General features: G+C 43.9%; 1 protein-coding gene across 2 annotated transcripts in view; it reads right to left on the reverse strand.

Moving 5' to 3' along the window:
• Window positions 1–20,544, reverse strand: part of GABRG2 (gamma-aminobutyric acid type A receptor subunit gamma2) — a 163,422-nt gene that overhangs the window by 103,415 nt on the left and 39,463 nt on the right. For both annotated transcript variants that reach the window (XM_060240633.1, XM_060240632.1), the window contains exon 2: window positions 4,638–4,786. In XM_060240633.1, the coding sequence (XP_060096616.1) occupies window positions 4,638–4,786 (149 nt within the window). The remainder of the gene's footprint in view (window positions 1–4,637; window positions 4,787–20,544) is intronic.

Raw genomic sequence — 20,544 nt, forward strand, 5'->3', positions numbered from 1 at the left:
TCTTTGAACAATCTCCTGCTAATACAAACACAGATTCCTAAGGGTTTCTTCAAGTCATTTGGGCAGTCAAGTGGCTCTACACACCTCGCTTGTTCTTGTGACTGAGTACTAATGATTCCGCCATAGAAAATAAATATTCCACTAAGCAATAACTCATTTTCCTCTCAGTTTGAATTTGCTTCATTCATTTGGTCCATTTCCTACTCCTTGAGCAGAGTGGCACCATTGCCCAACGTCCCTATGTCAGAACCATGCATGAGATTCCTTGCAAGTCAAGGCATTTTGCCACAAGCCACCCCCTTTTTAATAATGTGAAATTAGCCGCTTGCTTTATGGCAGGGGTGGCCAACGGTAGCTCTCCAGATGCTTTTTTGCCTACAACTCTCATCAGCCCCAGTCATTGGCCACCAAGGATAAATTTCTGCATTACCTTCACAACAGTACAGATGCAAATCAATTTTTACCTGTGCCTCTTGGTACATGGGGTTGGAATAGGTTTGGAAAAACTCCTGGAGATTTAGGGGTGTAACCTGAGAAAGGTTGAGCTTGGGGAGTGAACTCATTTGGGTATGTCATAGAGCTCACCTTCCAAAGCAGCCATGTTCTCCGTCCTCCATCCACACCTGGAGGATGGCAATCCTAGGCTGGAGTAATTGTGATTATCCCTGGTCTTTGTGATGATTGAACATATATCTAGGGATCATGGGTATAGCTGAGGGTGCTAGAGCATGGTTAGAGTCAATTGACAAGGACTCAAGGGAATCTACGAATGAAAGGTGGTTTCCAAGCCAATCTATCACTGGCTTGTGAGGCCAAGAGTGCTAGGGAAGGGGACATTTGATTTTGAGCAGCACTATCATCAGCCCTCTAGTTGCTGCTGCAGCACATGGAGGAGCCTAATATCTCTTCACATTTTTTTTACATCCAGGTTTGAACAAGCTTGGTTGCTGGTTTGCATAGATCCTGGATGACAGAATATAACTGTGTTCCCTTTCCTCTTTGCCTCTAACCATACCATTTCCATTTGGTCCCTCCCCCACCCCCCAGCCATTCCCTTTCAATTTCAATTTGCTGACTCTGGTAAAGACATTGTACAACATGATTTCTTATTTATTTTCAGGGCTTTTTTTTCAGCAGGAACTCTAAAATGTACTGGAGAGCATCTGTGGGGAAGGGGTTTGCCAGCCGGGAGCGAGTAGACCCAGCAAGAGCTTGTGGTCCATAGCAATGGTGTGCAGTCACCTGTAGAGGTAGTTGTGGAACTTTTTTACTCCCGCAATGATGGCCAGCACCTCTTTGTTGATTTGCACGTAGTTGGTTCGGTTGAATTCAGGATGCAGAAGTAATAAGCCACTGGCACCTCCCTGCCGTCTGAGAGGTGATGGCCGAGGACCACCCCGACGCAATATGGGGATGCGTTGAAGACGAGGACAACCAGCAAGGATTCGACGAAGTGCACCAGGACCTTGTTTGAGGTCAGCAGGTCTTTGATGGCCCGGAATGAAGAGGCTTGCTTCTTACCCCAGACCCATGGAATGTTCTTGTTGAGGAGATGGTGAGGGGGCTCCATGAATGTGGCTTTGAGGGGCAGGAAGGGATGATAAAAGTTCAGGAGCCCCAAAAATGCTTGTCGCTCCTGTTTGGATTTGGGTTCTGGGACATCGACTATGGTGCTGACTTTGCTGGGAGCCGGATAGATGCCCTCTGCATCGACTAAGAATCCCAGAAACTCAACCTGCGGAACTCTCAGGAGGCACTTTTCCCACTTCACTTTTAGCCCAGCTGAGTCAAAACGATGTAGGATGGCGTGAAGATGGGTGATGAAATCCTCTTCCATCGGGGTGGCAATCAGAACATCATCAAAGAAGGGCTGGACCCCGGGGATGCCTTTTAAGAGAGAGGCCATCAGGTTTTGAAAGATCCCCGGGGCTACACTGACCCCAAACTGCATTCTCTTAATCTTGAATGCCCCCCTGTGAGTAACAATCCTTTGCGCCTCAGTGGTGGCTTCGACTGGCAGTTGTTAGTATGTCTGTGCTAGATCCAATTTGCCTAAGATTTTTGCACCTGCAAGGGAAGCTAAAACATGGCTGACCACTGGCACTGGGTAGGCATGGTCTTGTAGTGCCTTGTTCAGTGTACACTTGAAGTCCACACAGATGCAGATGTCTCCATTAGGTTTTATGAGGGTGACAATTGGGGTTTCCCAGGTTGCATTGGACACTGGTTCTAACACCCCTTGGACCACTAGGGGATCTAGTTCCACCTTGATTTTAGGTTTGAGCACGAATGGGATGCTCCTGGCCTTCATTCTGATCGGCCACACTTGAGGGTCTAGATCTAGGTACTCTGGTGGCCCTTTGTAACAGCCCAAGGTACCATCAAAGACAGATGGGAATTCATCGCAAACCCTCCCCAAGTCTTTAGAAGTTAAGCTATGCACTCCCATGACAGCAAACCCCAAAGGCGCAAAGCATGCCAGCCTCAGAAAACTAGTGCATTGGCTGCCTACCACCAGCAAGTCCAAATGTCCATCAAAATTCCTGTACTGTATTTGGAACTTTCCCCACCCCCTTATTTCTACATCGTTCTGTGAAAAGTCTCTGAGGATGAACCCCACAGACCAGAGTCACGGCCATCCGTTGAGGCAGATTTCCCTGAGAGTCTCCTCCGAAATAATTGAAATGGAGGATCCTGTGTCCAATTCCATCAGGCAAGGGGCCCCCTCTAACTTAACAGTCACCTTGATTTTATCTGGGGTGTCCAAAGGCAGATGCAGTACCTGTAATGGTTGGAGTGATATGGTGTGGAGCTCCATCTCGTGCGTGGACTCTTGGTGTGCGGTTTATCACCTCCGAGTCCCTTTGGAGGCAGACTTGGGTGATGTGGCCAACCTTTCCACAGTTCTGGCATTGGGCATCTCGGAACTGGCAGGTCCTCCACTCGCTGTCTGCAGCTGGTGCAGGGAGTTGAGATTGCAGCATGAGGTGGCGTTGTAGTCGGGCGTGAGGTGCAGCGAGTAGGTCAGGGCAACTGTAGGACCTCTTCCACTTCATCAGTCAATTCCACATGGTGAGCTGCAGTGGCAGGCCTCCTAGAAACTGGTGGACTTGGCGGCAGGCAGACCTCCATGGTAAACTGGTCAGTTGCTTTGGTGGCAAGGGCCTCTTCCACCACAACCTGGAATGTGGGGTCCTTCTTGGTGAGGAGCCTCTGTTGTATTCTTTCATCCTGGAGGCTGCACGCTAGCCAGTCCCGGAGGGTTTCCTCCAGGTTGCTGAAATTGCAGTGGCGGGCCACCCTTTGGAGAGCCATAATGAATGCCATAATCGACTCACCCATTGCCTGTTTCCATCTGTAGAACGCATGGCAGGCCACTATGATGGAGGGTTTGGGCATGAAGTGCTCTTGAAGCTGGTTCAAGATGGTCTGATATGGCATGTCTTTGAGGTCAGCCAGAGCCAGCAGGGAACGGGTGATTTCGAATATCGAGCGACTGAAGACATGGAAGAAGGTTGCCTGCTTCTTAGCATCATCCATGAGGTCTGAAAACTCTAGGAAGAAAATAAAGCGGGAGGCATAGGATTCCCAGTCCTCTGTGGTGGCGTCGAACTCATCGAAGTGTCCTAGAGCGGCAGCCATGTCGTCCGGCGGTGACAATGCATTGCGCGGCACTGGATGCAGAGTGCAGCGATGCATGGTGCGGTGCCAATAGCTGGGACTCCTCGCTCACCAGGATCCCACCTTCATCGCAAGTAAAATGCACTGGGTTCAAAGCATGAGGACGCACCAGGAGATAAATTCAGCTCTTTATTCAGTGAATCAGCATAGTAAGGTAGAAACAGAACTGTCTTGCAGGGTCAACGGCCCTGCTTATATGCATGCAAATAACCCCACCCAAAAAACCATTACAAACAACTATAGGCTAACAGCTGGCCCAACAATCCATGATAGGTCACCTTCTAGCATCCTGGTGGCTCTTGTTCTGGGGTCTCAAGCTTAGCCAAGTCTCTGCTGGCCCTAAGGCCAAACTCCAGGCCCAATACATAAACTCCTTTGCATAATAGGCCACACACCCCTGCTATAGCCAGTCCTCCTGGAACTTACAGTAGGCCCTGTACTAAGAGCCCTGTAAGCTGTTAGAGGATTGGCTATATCAGGGGTGTGTGGCCTAATATGCAAAGGAGTTCCTGCTACAAAAAAAGCCCTGGTTGTTTTTATTACTTTTTTTACGCAAGAGAAGAAAATACGTTTTCCATTATTTTATTTGAAGCTCTGTTCAATAAGATTTGCATCATTTGTGTAAAAGCAGTATAAATATTGTTCAGGAGGAGGCTTGGTATAAGGGTCTGCAGGAAGAAACTCTTCACTCTCATCCATGAAAGTGAGGAGATCCTATGATGTTATTTTTCAAATATCACCGTGAGTGCTAGTTAGAAGCCTAAAAACGATCTACTTGTTTCAGAAAGTTTTGTTTACAGCCTCTTGGATATAAATCCTGATAGTCAGCTGTGAGTCACATACTGAATTTTGTTCATGTTCATTTCTTCCGTTACATTGCCCGTCAAGTAAAATAACCCTGTTTCTTTTCCTCTTCCACTTCATTACTATTAAAAAGAAAAGAAAATGTCACTCACCTCCTATATCTGGCCTCAGCTTGTTGTCATATCCCTCCAGCAGGCCATTTAAAATGAGTGTCACATCACTCTCATGGACTTTGGAAGACAAAACCCAGGTTTTGTTGGTTGGGTAATCTTCATAGTCGTCATCACTTTTTTGGCTAGAACTGTTTGAAAAAGGGAGAGAACACTGGAGACACATAAGGGGTGACTATAGCAATTACCTCATTGACAGCTCCATTAGACACCATGATGAGTGTGTCCCTTTTAAATAATACTTCTGTTTTAGTGACAGGAATGGCGGAGGGGATAGAATTTATTGAATTTACAACTCGGTTTCAGTGAATTTTCATGGTACTAGAACAGACATATTTTCTCTCTTCTGTTCTAGGGTCAGTGAGTCTTTTCAATGTAGTTATTTCTTTTGCTAGCTCAGATGAAAGATTTCAGGAAAAAAAGCAGGACATCAATGTATATCAACAGAATCAGCCATGCTACAAACCCTGCCTTAGAAAGAATTAATTGACTATACAGTTAAATAATCCCTATATTCACACACAAATGTCCTTTTGCAGAAAACCGAAGTGAATTTAACCATAACCTGTTGTGCAGTATGCAAGTTCTATATTGAATATGAGGTTGGATCCGTTCTAAAAATTTTTTTTCAGTAGAATGGAATTTTCCTACCCACCCAACCCCCTCCACAAACTGCAGCTCGCTGATCTCCATAGATGTTGCTCCTGGAGAAGAGGGAACCTTTAGGAATAACATGAAGCATGAAGAGAGTAAATGGTGGGAATTGCCAGCTTAGTCTGGATCCAGCCCATAATTTCTCTGACCAATTTCGCACTAGAGCTTTAATCCTGGTTTAACTCTATCCCTAAACTTACTTTCTACACTAGAATCATAGAATCAGAGAAACCAACTTTATGACTCTATGATTCTATGGTTTTAGTGTAGAAAGTCAGTTTAGGGACAGAATTAAACCAGGATTAAAGCTCTAGTGTGAAATTGGTCTCTGTCTCTTTCTGACATGTTTGCATTTTGATGGCATTGCCTGCACAGAGTGCCTTGTTATTCCTTATGTTCCATCCTGTGTGGTACATTTTTTTTTTTGTTTCTTATGTAAGGAATGATTCACACAAACATTCCCCCTCCCATGTAAAAATGACAGGATAAGATTGCCAGATATGGACTTGACTACATCAAATGATTTACAGTTTCAAACCATCACCCCTTACTCATATTCCTTCAAAATAAGTAGCAGATACGTTTCTGTACAATGCGTAACAAAAAGAAAAGAAAAAAGAGGGTGATTTGACGAACACCGTATTGATGTGGTTGGTAGCTATCAACTATAAATCTGCTCACGCTGGGACCTCACGAGGAGTTTCTACAGCTACATAGAGAAATAGCACTATAAGCGTGGCAAGTGGCAAATGAAATGCTACATTAAGCTATGCCTGAGAAAATATAAGGTTCCACAATTTTGTTTTAACTCAGAGCACCTTGAATTAAACAAATCTGAGGAGAAGAAAAAGAGTGGATAAAGAGAGGCTGCTTAATCACATTCTCTAAGCTGTTTTTTCGGCCATGAACAAAAGGGATGAGACAGATTTAAGATAGTGTATTCTTCTCCTCATGGGCATGAAAACAGCTTTGGGTGTGTGATTTGGAGCTAGAAAATGACGGCATGGGGAAAGGCTAAGAACCCTCTTTTCATGCTTCTTTATCCCACTCAGACAGCTCGCCCCAGGCTTGGCGTTAAAAGAACACGTAGAAAAGAATCATGGAACTCCATGCAAGGTGTAGTTCAAGCCCCAAACAAGGCCACCTGGCATTCGGGTTTACTCATGAGGAGTTCAAAGGAAGCTCTCCATAGGCTGGTATAATAAGGTCATCACCTGGCATCATACTGTGCACTAAAAAGCTGGCCTTCTGAGTTAAAAACGGTGTGTCATTAAAAATTGCTTAGCAGCTATCATACACCGAGCCCTATCTTTGAGACCATTGCCCAGCTCCTTTGTTATTTAGCTATCATGTTTTCCCCAGCTCCCATCGCTCAGGAGTCTTCTTTTATTGACTATCAAAAAGGAAGGTTTTTAATTGACATTGTGCTACATAGTATACTGCTAGGTCCAGAAAAAAGAGGACACAGATAATTAAACCAGCGAGGTAAGCAGGTTGATGAAGCTGTCTGCAATTTCAGCAAACTAATTGCATTTCAAAGGGACAAATTTCTCACTGCCCCTGAAGCTCTAGTCCTCCTGTCAGCTACAACATAGAGCATAGTTGGGCAGAATTTTATATTTGGACACAATAAGAAATGTTCAGAAAAAATCTCTTTAAAATGTCAGTTGTCTGTTTTCCCAGAAATTATATTAAAATTTATTTATAGTTATTGGGTAAACATATATAGAAGTAGGTAGGTACACAGTATGTCAGTTAAGAACAAGACAAAAATAGCGCCTACGGTTAACAATTAACCATAGTAACTCACTAATATTTAGAAATATAACATTTGAGCATATAAAGGGTTATGAGGAATTGTTCCATTTGTTGCTAAATATTCTACTATAGAAGAAGACGACGACATTGGATTTATATTCCACCCTCCACTCAGAGTCTCAGAGTGGCTCACAATCTCCTTTATCTTCCTTCCCCACAACAGACACCCTGTGAGGTGGGTGGGGCTGAGAGGGCTCTCACAGCGGCTGCCCTTTCAAGGACAACCTCTGCCAGAGCTATGGCTGACCCAATGCCATTTCAGCAGGTGCAAGTGGAGGAGTGGGGAATCAGACCCGGTTCTCCCAGATAATAATAATAATAATAATAATAATAATAATAATAATAATAATAATAATAATAATAATAATAATAAGAAGAAGAAGAAGAAGAAGAAGAAGAAGAAGAAGAAGAAGAAGAAGAAGAAGAAGAAGAAGAAGAAGAAGAAGAAGAAGAAGTTTTATTTATACCTCGCCCTCCCCGCCGAGGCAGGGGAGTTCGCACACTTAACCACTACACCAAACTGGCTCTATTTAGCCAAACTGGCTCTACACAAACTGGCTCTATTTAGGCTCTATATCTATTTAGAAACCCAAATAGATATGAATTGTGCCTCATGTTTATCTACAGAAAATATAACCATCGAACTAGAGATCTTAGCCATAACAAAATGTTCCCATAGGCGTTGTTGCCACTCAACAATCGTCGGTTTGGTTTGTGATATTCATTTTGCTACAATAGTGGTGCATGCTACTGATAACAAAATATGTATCCTCACATTGCTAATAAAATGCAGAAATAAAATGCAGAAATTATTTATTAGCCTCCCTCTGATATAAATTACAAAAGGCATATGCAACCTATTCGTGGTTTCAATAGAAATAAGAACAATCATTACAGGAAAATGCAGCACATAACATATACTGCAGATTGCTGCTATTTTATAGAAAGTTTCCTGGCAGTGGCACACATGAGATAAAAAGAAGGGGGGGGGGAAACAAAATAAGAACTCTAAACAGCATGGCAAGCAATTGTGTAGCAACATAAGTATCACATGGAAGGATGTATGCAAAACAAAATCATCCAATATAATATCAAATAAATAATAGGACACCACATAGTGAATGAGAAAAAGCATAAATATCAATATTTATACATAGCAATTAACTGCAGAAGGTAACAAATAGAAAAGGGCTATCAACATCTGTATATTAAAAAAGATAAGGTACCAGATCTGGTTCATTTTGATATTGACTGTAATACCTTATACAATATGTCCAACAAAATGACTTCATGCCCCCAAAATGTGAAAAGAAAAAAAAAGAATATAATAGCCACAGTTGCGGCTGTTTCTTATTATAGGTCTTATAGCAGTTAAGGTCAAACAATGATTATTAAGTAATTATGACAGATCCAACACAATTGTGACATCAGTGTCTCCTTCCAATAACAATATGTCATATGCTGTTTAGCAACCACTTTGAGAAAAGCCTTTCTCCTGTCCTGTTAGTGCCATACAAGAGGCTACCAGCATGAACAATTTCCAGGCAATTTATAACCAGAAGGTAAAAAAAACCCCCCTAAAAATAAATAACGTTTTAATTCACATATTTTAAAAATTCAATTAAGCTAAAATCTGGTATTTTGAAAGTGTGGGAATCAATAGGCATGTATATGATGGATTAGACCCAATAGGACTGAAGTAGGTTTAAATTAAGGTATTCGTGCTTCTGGATTTTGTGGATTAAATTTTGAAGAAGTTGTTCACCAAGAAAGATCCTCACAGACGGGATGGGGCTGCCTCGCCAGGGACCGCGTGGAGGCCCCAGGAGGAGGCTCCCACTTTCAGCTGCCTCTAAACCGCCCCAGAATGCCCACCCGTTCTGAGTCAAGATTATGCACTCTTTCGGCATGGAAATTCCATTTAGCTGTTGTGGTTTATAGCCTACCTCCAGTGACTTTGTCCTAATGATAGTTAAACAAACAGAAAGAGCGGAGAAGCTTTACATGAAGTCCAAAAGGTGCTTATAAATATACCTTTAATTTATTTGCAAGCCTCCGACATGTTCCAAGCCCTTACAGGCTCTTCCACAGGGATTCTAAAGCAGCTTGAAGGAACTTTCCAGTCAAAGTTCACCCTCAATAACAGCAGAATTTGATTCAAGAAGCAATTGCTGGCTAGCCCAGAAAGGTGGACAGGCAGAAACTAGTTCTCTGGTTCAATCCAACACAATTTCTCTCAGCAGCTTATCACTGAACTCCTAGGAGAAAAATCATATTCTTCCTGGACTCGTTTGTCATCTGATAATTCATTAGCTGTTTATGAAAATCTCAATCCTTGGTTTTGTATTGTATCAGTCTTGCATCAGCCCCGTAATCTTTAGACTATAAGTAATTATATATACACTGTGAGGGAGCTTAAACCTTCCTATTTGTGTCCCTTGATTTTTTATATTTGGTTCCTCAACAGTTTCTAACTATGAAGTCTTTGTCCCTTCAGCCAAGGCTGAAATTTCATTAAGGTTATTTCACTAAGATTGTTTTTGTCATATCTGAAGGTAGCTCTACTCGTTGCCTACAAACCCCCATTCTACATTGAATTCAAATGCAGTAAATCAATAAAGATTTGAATTCCAGCTATGGAAGCCTCCTAAGGCAAATTTCTGCTTCTCGGCAATACCACCAAAACGCATTTTTCCCCTTGAAATTATTACTCTCTATATAGTTTAAAATGACATAGTTAAAGCTTATGTGTGGTCTGCAAGAATCAAATGTGCTTTTGGTACCCAAATTAAGGAGTGAGGCAACACTTAAAAAGTCAATAAAATACGAACAATCGAATAGACTAAGCAGCCATGATATAGGGACCATTTTTGTTCTAAAGAATCGTGTTTTAACCCTTTAAAAAAACCTATCAATCTTTGCTATCACTCTAGGGAATCTAGATTGCAAAGGGAAGCAGCTGAGCAGTTCTTCAAAATGCTCACGGACTCATAGACTTGCAATTTTATTTTCTAAACAGATGTTTTGCAAGACTTTTTTTACAGTGTTTATCACATTCCCATCTGCAAATGTATAGATGCATGGTATTGTCTATGTGAAAGTGTCATTTAAGCCAAAGGAAGTTATGTGACTGCAGTTGACTCATATCATCTTAACTTACTAAGACCCAACACCAAGCTGTCCTATCTTCAATGTCCTTTTCAAGCTATTAAGCAAATTTAGTAAAACAATCAGTGTGTCAAGTCTGCTTTAACTCTGGTCAAGCCTGCACTCAATCTTTGGTTCAGGAGAAAAGCATCCTGGGTAAAAGCCATACTGTATGCCAATGCTGCTAGCTTGAACTCTCCTCACCCCCCTCCTTTCCTTTGTTATGTAGTTGTGCTTTGAAATGGGAATATGTGAAAGAGATTGTGGAGCCTTCTCAGGCTGGGCATCGGGGGAGGTTGGAGCCGAGGAGACGCTCAAGGCCAAAGCAGGCCTGAGAACGAAATTGTAACATCAATGTGTGAATGTGCCCTGCATAGTACCCCTCCCTCAAGAATCCCTTTGAAGTGTACCTTATATGATTGCATTCTACTGTATGATCTTTAGTTTTTCAATCTCCTTGTAGTCGAGAACCATGATATCAATAAACTAGTTACTTTGTTATCAACAAAGCCTCGTTATTGAATCCACCGACTTGACACAGTGAGCAAATAGGCAGCTTCTGAATCTATATTTTGTTTGGGATGAAAAAGTTTTATAAATGTTTTGAAATATTTATTTCATTATTTTATTTATTTCATTATTTATTGGAGCATACACCCAATGGCCTGCTAGTGCTTCTTTTAGGTTGCAATTTTGTACCCAGTTATGGATGCTCAAATCTATTGGTTCCAAAACATATTTTCAGTGCCAGATGCCACAGTAACTCCTAACATTGCTCTTTGAGACTCAGCATTTCCTGCCCCCCCCCCGCAATGTCTGTTGGAGGGACCTGACATAGGGCTTAATGCCTTCTTGCTGTACTTTTTTAAAAAAAAAAAACCACAGGCATATAGAATTTACAATGACAAACCAGTATGCTCTTTCTGTCAAGCATAGGAATTTCAAAAGAACCTAGCGATGATTTAGAAACAAAGTATTGGTTTATTGATAATCCATGTTGTCCGTGGAAGGACCAGATTGAAAGTGATACAGTATAACGTACAGTAGCTGGCTTTAAGGGATACATCAAAGAGATACTAGAGATCGCTAGGAATTCTAACACAGGCATATGAAAAGCTACAATCACAGGTTCGGTTATCTTTTGTGGTTAGCAACATCCTGGGTCCCAGGCTCAAGCCTGGGAATCTTCCCTGGGAGGCACTATCTTCAAAGCTGGCATTCCTACATTTGTTACAAGAGGTGCGAACTAGAGAATGGGTTACACAGCTTTGATGAACATATGAAGCTGCCTTATACTGAATCAGACCTTTGGTCCATCAAAGTCAGCATTGTCTTCTCAGACTGGCAGCGGCTCTCCAGGGTCTCAAGCTGAGGTTTTTCACACCTATTTGCCTGGACCCTTTTTTGGAGATGCCAGGGATTGAACCTGGGACCTTCTGCTTCCCAAGCAGGTGCTCTACCACTGAGCCACCGTCCCTCACCGTCCCTTGATATGCACCAGCAGAGGGAAAGGATAAATAATACAGCTTTATGCTAGCAAGAATGTGTATGCTTGACACCTTCATATAACGATCCACCAGCGTATGTGTGTCTGTTAAGTGCTATCAAGTCAGTTCTGACTTAAGGGAAACCTATGAAATAATAACATCCAAAACATCCTATTGTTAACAGCCTTGCTCAGGTCTTGCAAACTGAGGGCCATGGCTTACTTGATTGCATCAGTCCACTTTATGTTAGGTCTTCCTCTGCTCCTGCAGCATTCAACTTTTCCTAGCATTGTCTTTTCCAGTGAGTCTTGTCTTCTCTTGATGTGGCCAAAGTATGATAGCCTCAGTTTTGTCTTTTTAGTTTCTCGGGAGAATTCAGGCTTGATGTGGCCAAAGTATGATAGCCTCAGTTTTGTCTTTTTAGTTTCTCGGGAGAATTCAGGCTTGAATTCAGGCCAACGCCATGCTGGGAATTATTAGGAAGGGAATTGAAAACAAATCAGCCAGTATCATAATGCCTCTGTATAAATCGATGGTGCGGTCTCATTTGGAGTACTGTGTGCAGTTCTGGTCGCCGCACCTCAAAAAGGATATTATAGCATTGGAGAAAGTTCAGAAAAGGGCAACTAAAATGATTAAAGGGCTGGAACACCTTCCCTATGAAGAAAGGTTGAAACGCTTAGGGTTCTTTAGCTTGGAGAAACGTCGACTGAGGGGTGACATGATAGAAGTTTACAAGATAATGCATGGGATGGAGAAAGTAGAGAAAGAAGTACTTTTCTCCCTTTCTCACAATACAAGAACTCGTGGGCATTCGATGAAATTGCTGAGCAGACAGGTTAAAACGGATAAAAGGAAGTACTTCTTCACCCAAAGGGTGATTAACATGTGGAATTCACTGCCACAGGAGGTGGTGGCGTCCACAAGCATAGCCACCTTCAAGAAGGGGTTAGATAAAAATATGGAGCAGAGGTCCATCAGTGGCTATTAGCCACAGTGTGTGTGTGTGTGTGTGTGTATATATATATATATATATATATATATATATATATATATATATATATTTGGCCGCTGTGTGACACAGAATGTTGGACTGGATGGGCCATTGGCCTGATCTAACATGGCTTCTCTTATGTTCTTATGTTCTTATGATTTGATCTAGAATCCACTTTTTTGTCTTTTTGGCAGTCCATGGTATCCATAAAACCAGGGCTTTTCTTTTTTTGTAGCAGGAACTCCTTTGCATATTAGGCCTGTAATGTACCGAGACTGGAGACGGTGATAGGGCAACATGCTTTAATAGAGGCACATCACAAGAGAGCGAACACGCGGGCCGGGTCCCGCTTATATACATAACCTGGAACAACCTCCCAGGGTGGCCAGTCCAATCCTGGCCAGTCAAACTTCCCGCCACTGATGGTCATAGGCGGAGCCTTTCGCACGCTGCACAGACTCGCCTGGGGACTGCCCCCCCAGTCGTCTCCGCTGCATGGCTGCGCGGTGCTTGTGATACAATATGGCGTAATAACGCAATGATGTGATAGTGTACTAACGCAATACACTACAAGGCCACACACCCTTGATGTAGCCAATCCTCCAAGAGCTTAGAGGGCTCTTCTTACAGGGCTTACTGTAAACTCTTGGAGGATTGGCTGCATCAGGGGTGTGTGGCCTAATATGCAAAGGAATTCCTGCTACGAAAAAAGCCCTGCATAAAACTCTCCTCTAACACCACATTTCAAAGGAATAAACTTTCTTCCTGCCCGCTTTTTTCATTGCCCAGCTTTCACACCCAAACATAGTAATGGAGAATACTATGGTATGAGTTATCTTGGTCTTGGTCACTGGCAAGACATCCTCACACTTAAGAAAAATTTCTAGCTACTTCATGGCTGCCCTTTCCAATCTCAGACCAATTCCTCGGGCTTCTGCTTTCCCTGGCTCAAGTGATCCGTTCCCCATCAGTCGCTGTGTGGGCGATTTTGACCCGCAGCTCCCTCTAATTTCCCTCACAGCTTCCAGATCTCAAAAAAAAAAAAAGAGCAAGAAACTGTGAAGGAAATTGGAGGGAGCCGCAGATCAAAATGTGCCTGCGTAGCAACTGGTGGGGAACTGATCGCTTGAGCCGGGGAAAACGGAAGCCTGGGAGTAGGGCAGCAGTTAGTGAAGAATCGATCTGAATATCCTTCTGATTTCTTGTTTGCAGTCTCACTTTCGGTTGATCATGGAACCAAGGGATAGAATAGAAAACCTTGAATCATTCCAATTTCTTCATCTCAAGCCTTAAAAGTTGTATAATTCCTCAGCAGTCATTACTTTTGTCTCCTTGCTATTCAGCTATAATCCTGCTTTGGTGCTTTCTGCTTTAACCTTCATCAGGAGTTGTTTCAGGTCTTCGTTGTCTTCTGCCAGCAACATGGGCATCCTGCATATCTCAAATTATTAACGTTCCTTCCACTCATTTTCATTCCACCTTCATCTAAATCTAATCCAGCTTTCCTTGTGGTATGTTCTGCATATAGACTGAACAGATAGGGATATAAAATACATTGTTGTTTGACTTTTTGCCAATTTTTTGCCCAGGTCACAAGACATCCTTGACTAGAATTTGATGATAATGCTAACTATGTTAAGACATTTCAAGCAAGCAGAAAAGAAACACTGCAAGACTGCCCCATCTTTCTAAAAGTCATTTGGTATTGCATAAATCTTAACATATGGACCATAGTAAATTGTAAGTGCCTGTGTAATCTACAGTTTACATAATCAAAGATGAAGTTACAACTTGTACTCATGCTTAACAGAGCAGAATGTGCATGGGTGGATATGGAGGGGATTTTTTTTTTTACTCTCTTTGTTTCAAGGTTCATCAGACACTACAAAAAAGGATTAAAAGCACATTATATGGCACCGTGCCTTCTGAGTAAGAAATACACTTTAAAAATGTGGGCAAGAGTTTGCGTGATATTTACTAATTCACAATAGTGCAATCAGTTGCGTTTCTGCTGGAAATGGAGGCTTATACAATTCATCGGAAAAGGTGTTAATAGCTGAATGTGAACATGTCCCTTTTCCCATCGCAAAGAGAGAGATTAATTTTCCAGGATCATAGCACAAATGCATACACGGATATTTAGAGTGAAATCATAACCCGAATTACACCCTTCTAAACCAACTCACATCAATGCACTTTGAAAGGTATAACTGTGCTTAGGACTGCACTGCTGGGACTTGTTCTTTCTCTCCCTCCATACTACTTCCAGAACAGGAGCTGTGTAATATGTTTGCTAATTCTTTACTAAGTCTAGCACATATGTAGAAAAACCCCAGTAGGAACTCATTTACATATTAAGCCCCACACCCCTGCTGCCAAACCAGCCAGAACTGTGTTCCTGCTCAAAAAAAGGTCCTGCTCCCATCCATTTGGTTTCTTGATTTTGCATTGCTCACTGTTCAGTACTACAGACGAAAGAATCATAGCAGAGATATTATGCAGGCATTCTCTCCCTCCAGTCTCTGCAAATTCTTTGTTACTTGTTGTCAGTCCATTGGATAAGGGATAGTTCCAGAGTCCCATTTTTCCTCTCTCAGTGCCTGTCAGATCTTCTGTGAAAGGCTGAATGCAGCCAAAATATCAGCAATTCTACACAAGTAATGAAGATAGTCACTCGATCCTTTAGCCATTAAAACTACAATCCAACAGCTAGGGATGCTTTTTCTTGCATGCATTCCTCTTAGCAGAAAATGACAGGTCACCCAAAAGGCCTCTGTGTTGTAACAGTTTTTACTCCAGGACCTCAGTGTAACGTGGTTGTTGTATATGTGGTTGGAACTGTATCAATGATATGGAGTTCTTGCCTGGCTCACTGGAGCCTGTAGGACTGAGCTTGGGGTGTCAGGAACAATAGGCAGTAGGATCCAAATCCCTGCTGCCCTGCTCCAATCATGAGGCCCCTGCTGGTTTGAATGGTCCAATAGCATGCTAGCACAGGAACTTTGTGGGTATATATACTTGGGCCTGTTGGCTCAGTCTTCAGTCTTTTGAGGCAGCCCTATACTATGCTGTAGTCAATAAAAGAGCTATGTTCACTCCCACTTCGCCTCATCATTGCATAGAACCCACTATATTATAACGGTCAAAACTGCCATGTACTGATTTCAGCCCAAACGGTATCTGAAAAGGAGCCTTTCCACAATCAGGATGACACTGCCAAGAAAGCCCTGTCTTCAGTAACGATTCACCTAACCTCTGAAGGTGGAGCTCATGGAGTTCAGACCTCTGAAAGAGATATTGGTCTTCTCTGCCTCAGATTTGTCTAAATGAAAAGGACTCCTGCAGAAATCTATGTGACCAGCAATCGAGGACTTATTGGGGAGGGCATTTGTAGAATGACACCCAGTTCTATTTACTAATGGGCGGCTGGCCTGACTGCGTCCCAGAGAACTTGGACCGGGCTCTGCAGGCTATGGCAACCTGGTTAAGGCAGAGTGGGCTGAAACTGAATCCAGCGAAGACAGAAGTCCTTTGCCTAGGTCGGGGCGCCCAGGGAAGGGAAATACCTCTCCCGGTGTTCGACGGGGCGCCGCTGAAAGTGGCGTGCTGGGTCAGGAGCCTGGGAGTTTTACTGGAGCCTTCATTATCAATGGAGGCCCAGATTGCAGCCACTGCCAAGTCAGCCTTCTTCCATCTGAGGCGGGCAAGGCAGCTGGCTCCCTTCCTGGAGTGCCAAGATCTGGCAACGGTGATTCATGCAACGGTCACCTCGAGACTGGACTACTGTAATGCCCTCTACATGAGGCTGCCTTTGTACCGAACCCGGAAACTGCAGCTGGTGCAGAACGTGGCGACCAGATTGCTGTTGGGGGACCCAAAGTGGGAGCACATACAGCCTGGGCTGCGCGAACTGCACTGGCTGCCAGTTGTATACCGGATTCGTTACAAAGTGCTGGTTATCACCTTTAAAGCCCTATATGGCCGAGGACCTGCCTACCTTAGGGACCGTCTCTCCCCATATGAACCCCAGAGAGCACTGAGGTCAGCCGGGAAAAACCTGTTGACCATTCCCGGGCCGAAAGAGGTGAAGCTGCAAAGCACCCGCGACCGGGCCTTCTCCACTATGGCTCCACGCCTATGGAACCAACTTCCAGAGGAAACGCGGGCCCTGCAGGACCTTGAACAGTTCCGCAGGGCCTGCAAGACTATCCTCTTCCGACTGGCCTTCACTAACTAAGAGGGAAGCTGCTAGGGGACTTGCCATCGGAAAATAGCACTAGCACATTATACTATTTTATTAATTTTAGAATTTTAATCAGAATTTTAATTAAACTGTTAATGTAGTTGTTTAAAAATTTTGTATAACTAATGTATGGAATTTTGTTGTGAGCCGACCTGAGCCTGCTTCGGCGGGGAGGGCGGGATAGAAATAAAATGGTTATGTTATGTTAGAATGATTGAAAACAGCATTAAAAGGACCATCTAGCTGGTGGTCTTTAGTTCCCAAAGTGTTTACAGGAGCAAAAAGTGAGTCAATTTTACTCTCTTTGAAGGACAGGAGGATGATAATAAAGCCAATGACCCATATTGGCACTTCCAAGCCACTGGAGTCCCCATAACTGCTACCCACCCAAATTATAAAGGGTATTCTAGGTGTAACAGATAGAAGCTAAGAATCCCCCATTTATACATATAATAAAAGCCTCCCCAAGGTGGCAAAATCAAGCTTTCTTGTTGGTTGGGACTGGTAGGGACTGTGGGGCAACAAGCACTGACCTGTCAAACTCAACAGTACCTGCATGCCAATGGTTCAGTCTGCTCCTCTCTCCTGCCCGAGTGGCTTTTGCTAGCTAGCAATACTGATTCTCTCAGTGAAACACAATCAACCTTAGTTCTGGCAGTTACTGGCTCTCCCTACTTTCCCATAGGCTGAGCTTCCAGTTGCATTGATTCACAGAACAGAGAAAGGAACCCTGACCTAGATTTGCTGAAAGAGGGGAAACAGCCAGAGAGACACTGTTTTTGATTGGCTTAGAACTCCCTATCTTCCTCTGGAAGGAGAAAATGTTATCAGAAAGAGAGTCATGGTCTGAAAGGTATCAGTACAGACCTCTGAGGGAGCACTCATTGGGGCCATTCCTGACTACAGCTGCCAGTTCCAGGTTGGTGGACATTCTGTGGTAACGTATGAGAATGGTATAGGAGTCAGGGCTTCAGAGCTGGGCCTACCAGACCCAGATTCTTGCTGTGGAACCTGACTGTGTGATTTCGGACCAGTCACAGGCTTCCAGCATAAATGACTGCGCAGGGTTGTGAGAGGAGAATAATGTAAGCTGCTTTGGTCCCCCCTCCCACTGTGGAGAAAGACTGTCCTCTTCTTATGTAGAGGCTGCAGGGAAGGGGAAGGCAATGATCAGCTGAAGTCAAAGGAGAAAGTAAATGGGAGGAGGTAGGGTTGCCAACTCCAGGCTAGGAAATTCCTGGAGATTTAAGGAGTGGAACCTGGAGGGGGAGACCTCAGACAGGTACAATGCCATTTCCTCATAGGGAACCACTGTGGCCAGTATCCAGGTGAGGGCTAGAGATCATTCAGAGGGCTAGAGATCATCCAGATGACAGAGATCAGCTCCCCTGGTGAAAACGGCTGCTTTGCAGGGTGGACTCTGTGTTATTATAACCTGCTGAGGCTGCTTCCCTTCTGCTTTGGTCTCCACTGTGGAGAAGGATTGTTCTTTTCCTATGTAAAGGCTGCAGGGAGAGGTGAGGGGATGGAAAGCTAAAGTCAGAGAACAGCCTACAGAGAACAGCTACCTTGAGGCACATACAACCAAGCCACATAAAAAAAAACTCAGATCATGCCACAAGCTCATGATGTTAAATGCCACAAGACTGAATAATTCACTGCAAATAAAAGGAGTGCTAAACTTCAGCATCTGTGTGACTGTCATCATTCCCCCCCCCCCATAATATCTGTTGATGGACAGCAGACTGTCTTCTACCCCTGAACAGCTGTCGGGGGCGTTAGGAGCCGTGGCTGGATGGCTACAGCAGAGTCAACTGAAGTTAAATCCAACTAAGACGGATGTCCTGTACCTGAATTGAGGGGGGGGGTCCATGCATCCAGCTCCCAGCCCTGGGCGGGGCCACCTTGGTACCAGCCCAGCAGGTGAAGAGTCTGGGAGTGATTCTGGATGCCTCCCTTTCCATGGAGGTCCAGGTCACAACAGCTGCGCGGTCTGCCTTCTTCCACCTACGGCAGATCATGCAGCTAGCACCATACCTATCCTCCAAAGATTTGGCTACAATGATCCATGCAATGGTCACTTCCAGGCTGGATTACTGTAACTCACTCTACGCTGGCTTGCCCCTGAAACTGATCCGGAAACTGCAGCGGGTGCAGAATGCGGCAGCTCACAGGCTGACTGTATCACCTATATGGGTGAGCATACGGCCGGCGTTCCGCAACCTGCACTGGCTGCCTATAGAGTACCGGATCCATTTCAAGGTGTTAGTTTTGACTTCTAAAGCCTTACGCGGCCTGGGACCAACATACCTATGGGACCGTCTCCTTCCATATACGCTCTGGAGGTCGCTTCGTTCAGCCTCCCAGGATCTTCTGACAGGCCCAGGCCCAAGGGATGCCTGTCTCGCCTCTACCAGGGCCACAACTTTTTCAGTCCTGGCCCTGATCTGGTGGAATCAGCTCCCAATGGAGTTCTGGGCCCTACCTGGCCTACTGGCCTTTCGTAAGGCCTGTAAAACGGAGCTGTTCTGCCAGGTCTTTGGATGAGGCAGCGTGCATCCATCTATTAGATTGGTTGGCCTCCTCCTGCGCCCTTACGGCCCGCTGCATCACTGTATTGTGGAGCTATACCATCTTGCTCCATATCACCATGCTGAACTAACTTACTGCACTTACTGAATGTTGAATTTGTCTTTTGTTATGATTTTATTGTGATTTTAATTTAAACTGTTGTACTCTGCTCTGAGCCCCCCAAAAAGGGGAAGGGGCGGAATAGAAATAAACTAATAATAATAATAATTCTTTATCTACATTCTGGGCCTCTTTCAGGGCTATAAGCCTCCTCAGACACAGGACACACACACGCATGTGGGGGTAGGGAAGCCAGCATCTGTTGCAATTTGCAGCTGTGGGGTGGGTGGGAAGACAGCAAAGGGGGGTGAATGAATGTCATAAGTGGGGAGGAGTGGGAAGACAGCAAGGTTGCGGGTGACTGAATGTCATAGGTGGGCATAGTTGAGAGGAAGAGGTGGTTGGGGGGTGGGTGGTATTAGGATGAGGATTGGGGGTGGGAAGTTGGGGGTAGGAAGACACCAAAGGTTCAAACCATTGGGGACCAGGGTGCCCAATTTAAATGACCAGAAAGTCTCTTTCATGGGTAGTATTTGTCACACATCTTGTTCTAGACCAGCTTTCCCTTCAAACTTGAATAAAACAAAGAACTGAAAGTCCTCTGCTCCATGTCCCATATCTGAAAAACGACTGACAAGCAGGGCATCGGGCATAGCCAAATGAACCCGTGACTTGTATTCCAAAAGTGAAGAGAAAAGAAGAAGAAAACATGCATTAAGTTGTTTGTTTATGCACTTAGAATTGTTCATAATTAACTTTTTGAATACAATATTTACACTTTTGTATAACTGTTGTTTGCCGATAATTTATAGCCGTGAGCCCTTGGCTTGTTTCACCTAAATAATCCAGCAGAGTCTCACGTCTTGAAGGTAATGAGGTTCTATAATTCAACTTTGTCCCTTCCAGATGTTATCT

Source organism: Heteronotia binoei, chromosome 5 (assembly GCF_032191835.1).
Source record: "Heteronotia binoei isolate CCM8104 ecotype False Entrance Well chromosome 5, APGP_CSIRO_Hbin_v1, whole genome shotgun sequence".
NCBI classification, from domain to species: Eukaryota; Metazoa; Chordata; class Lepidosauria; order Squamata; family Gekkonidae; genus Heteronotia; species Heteronotia binoei.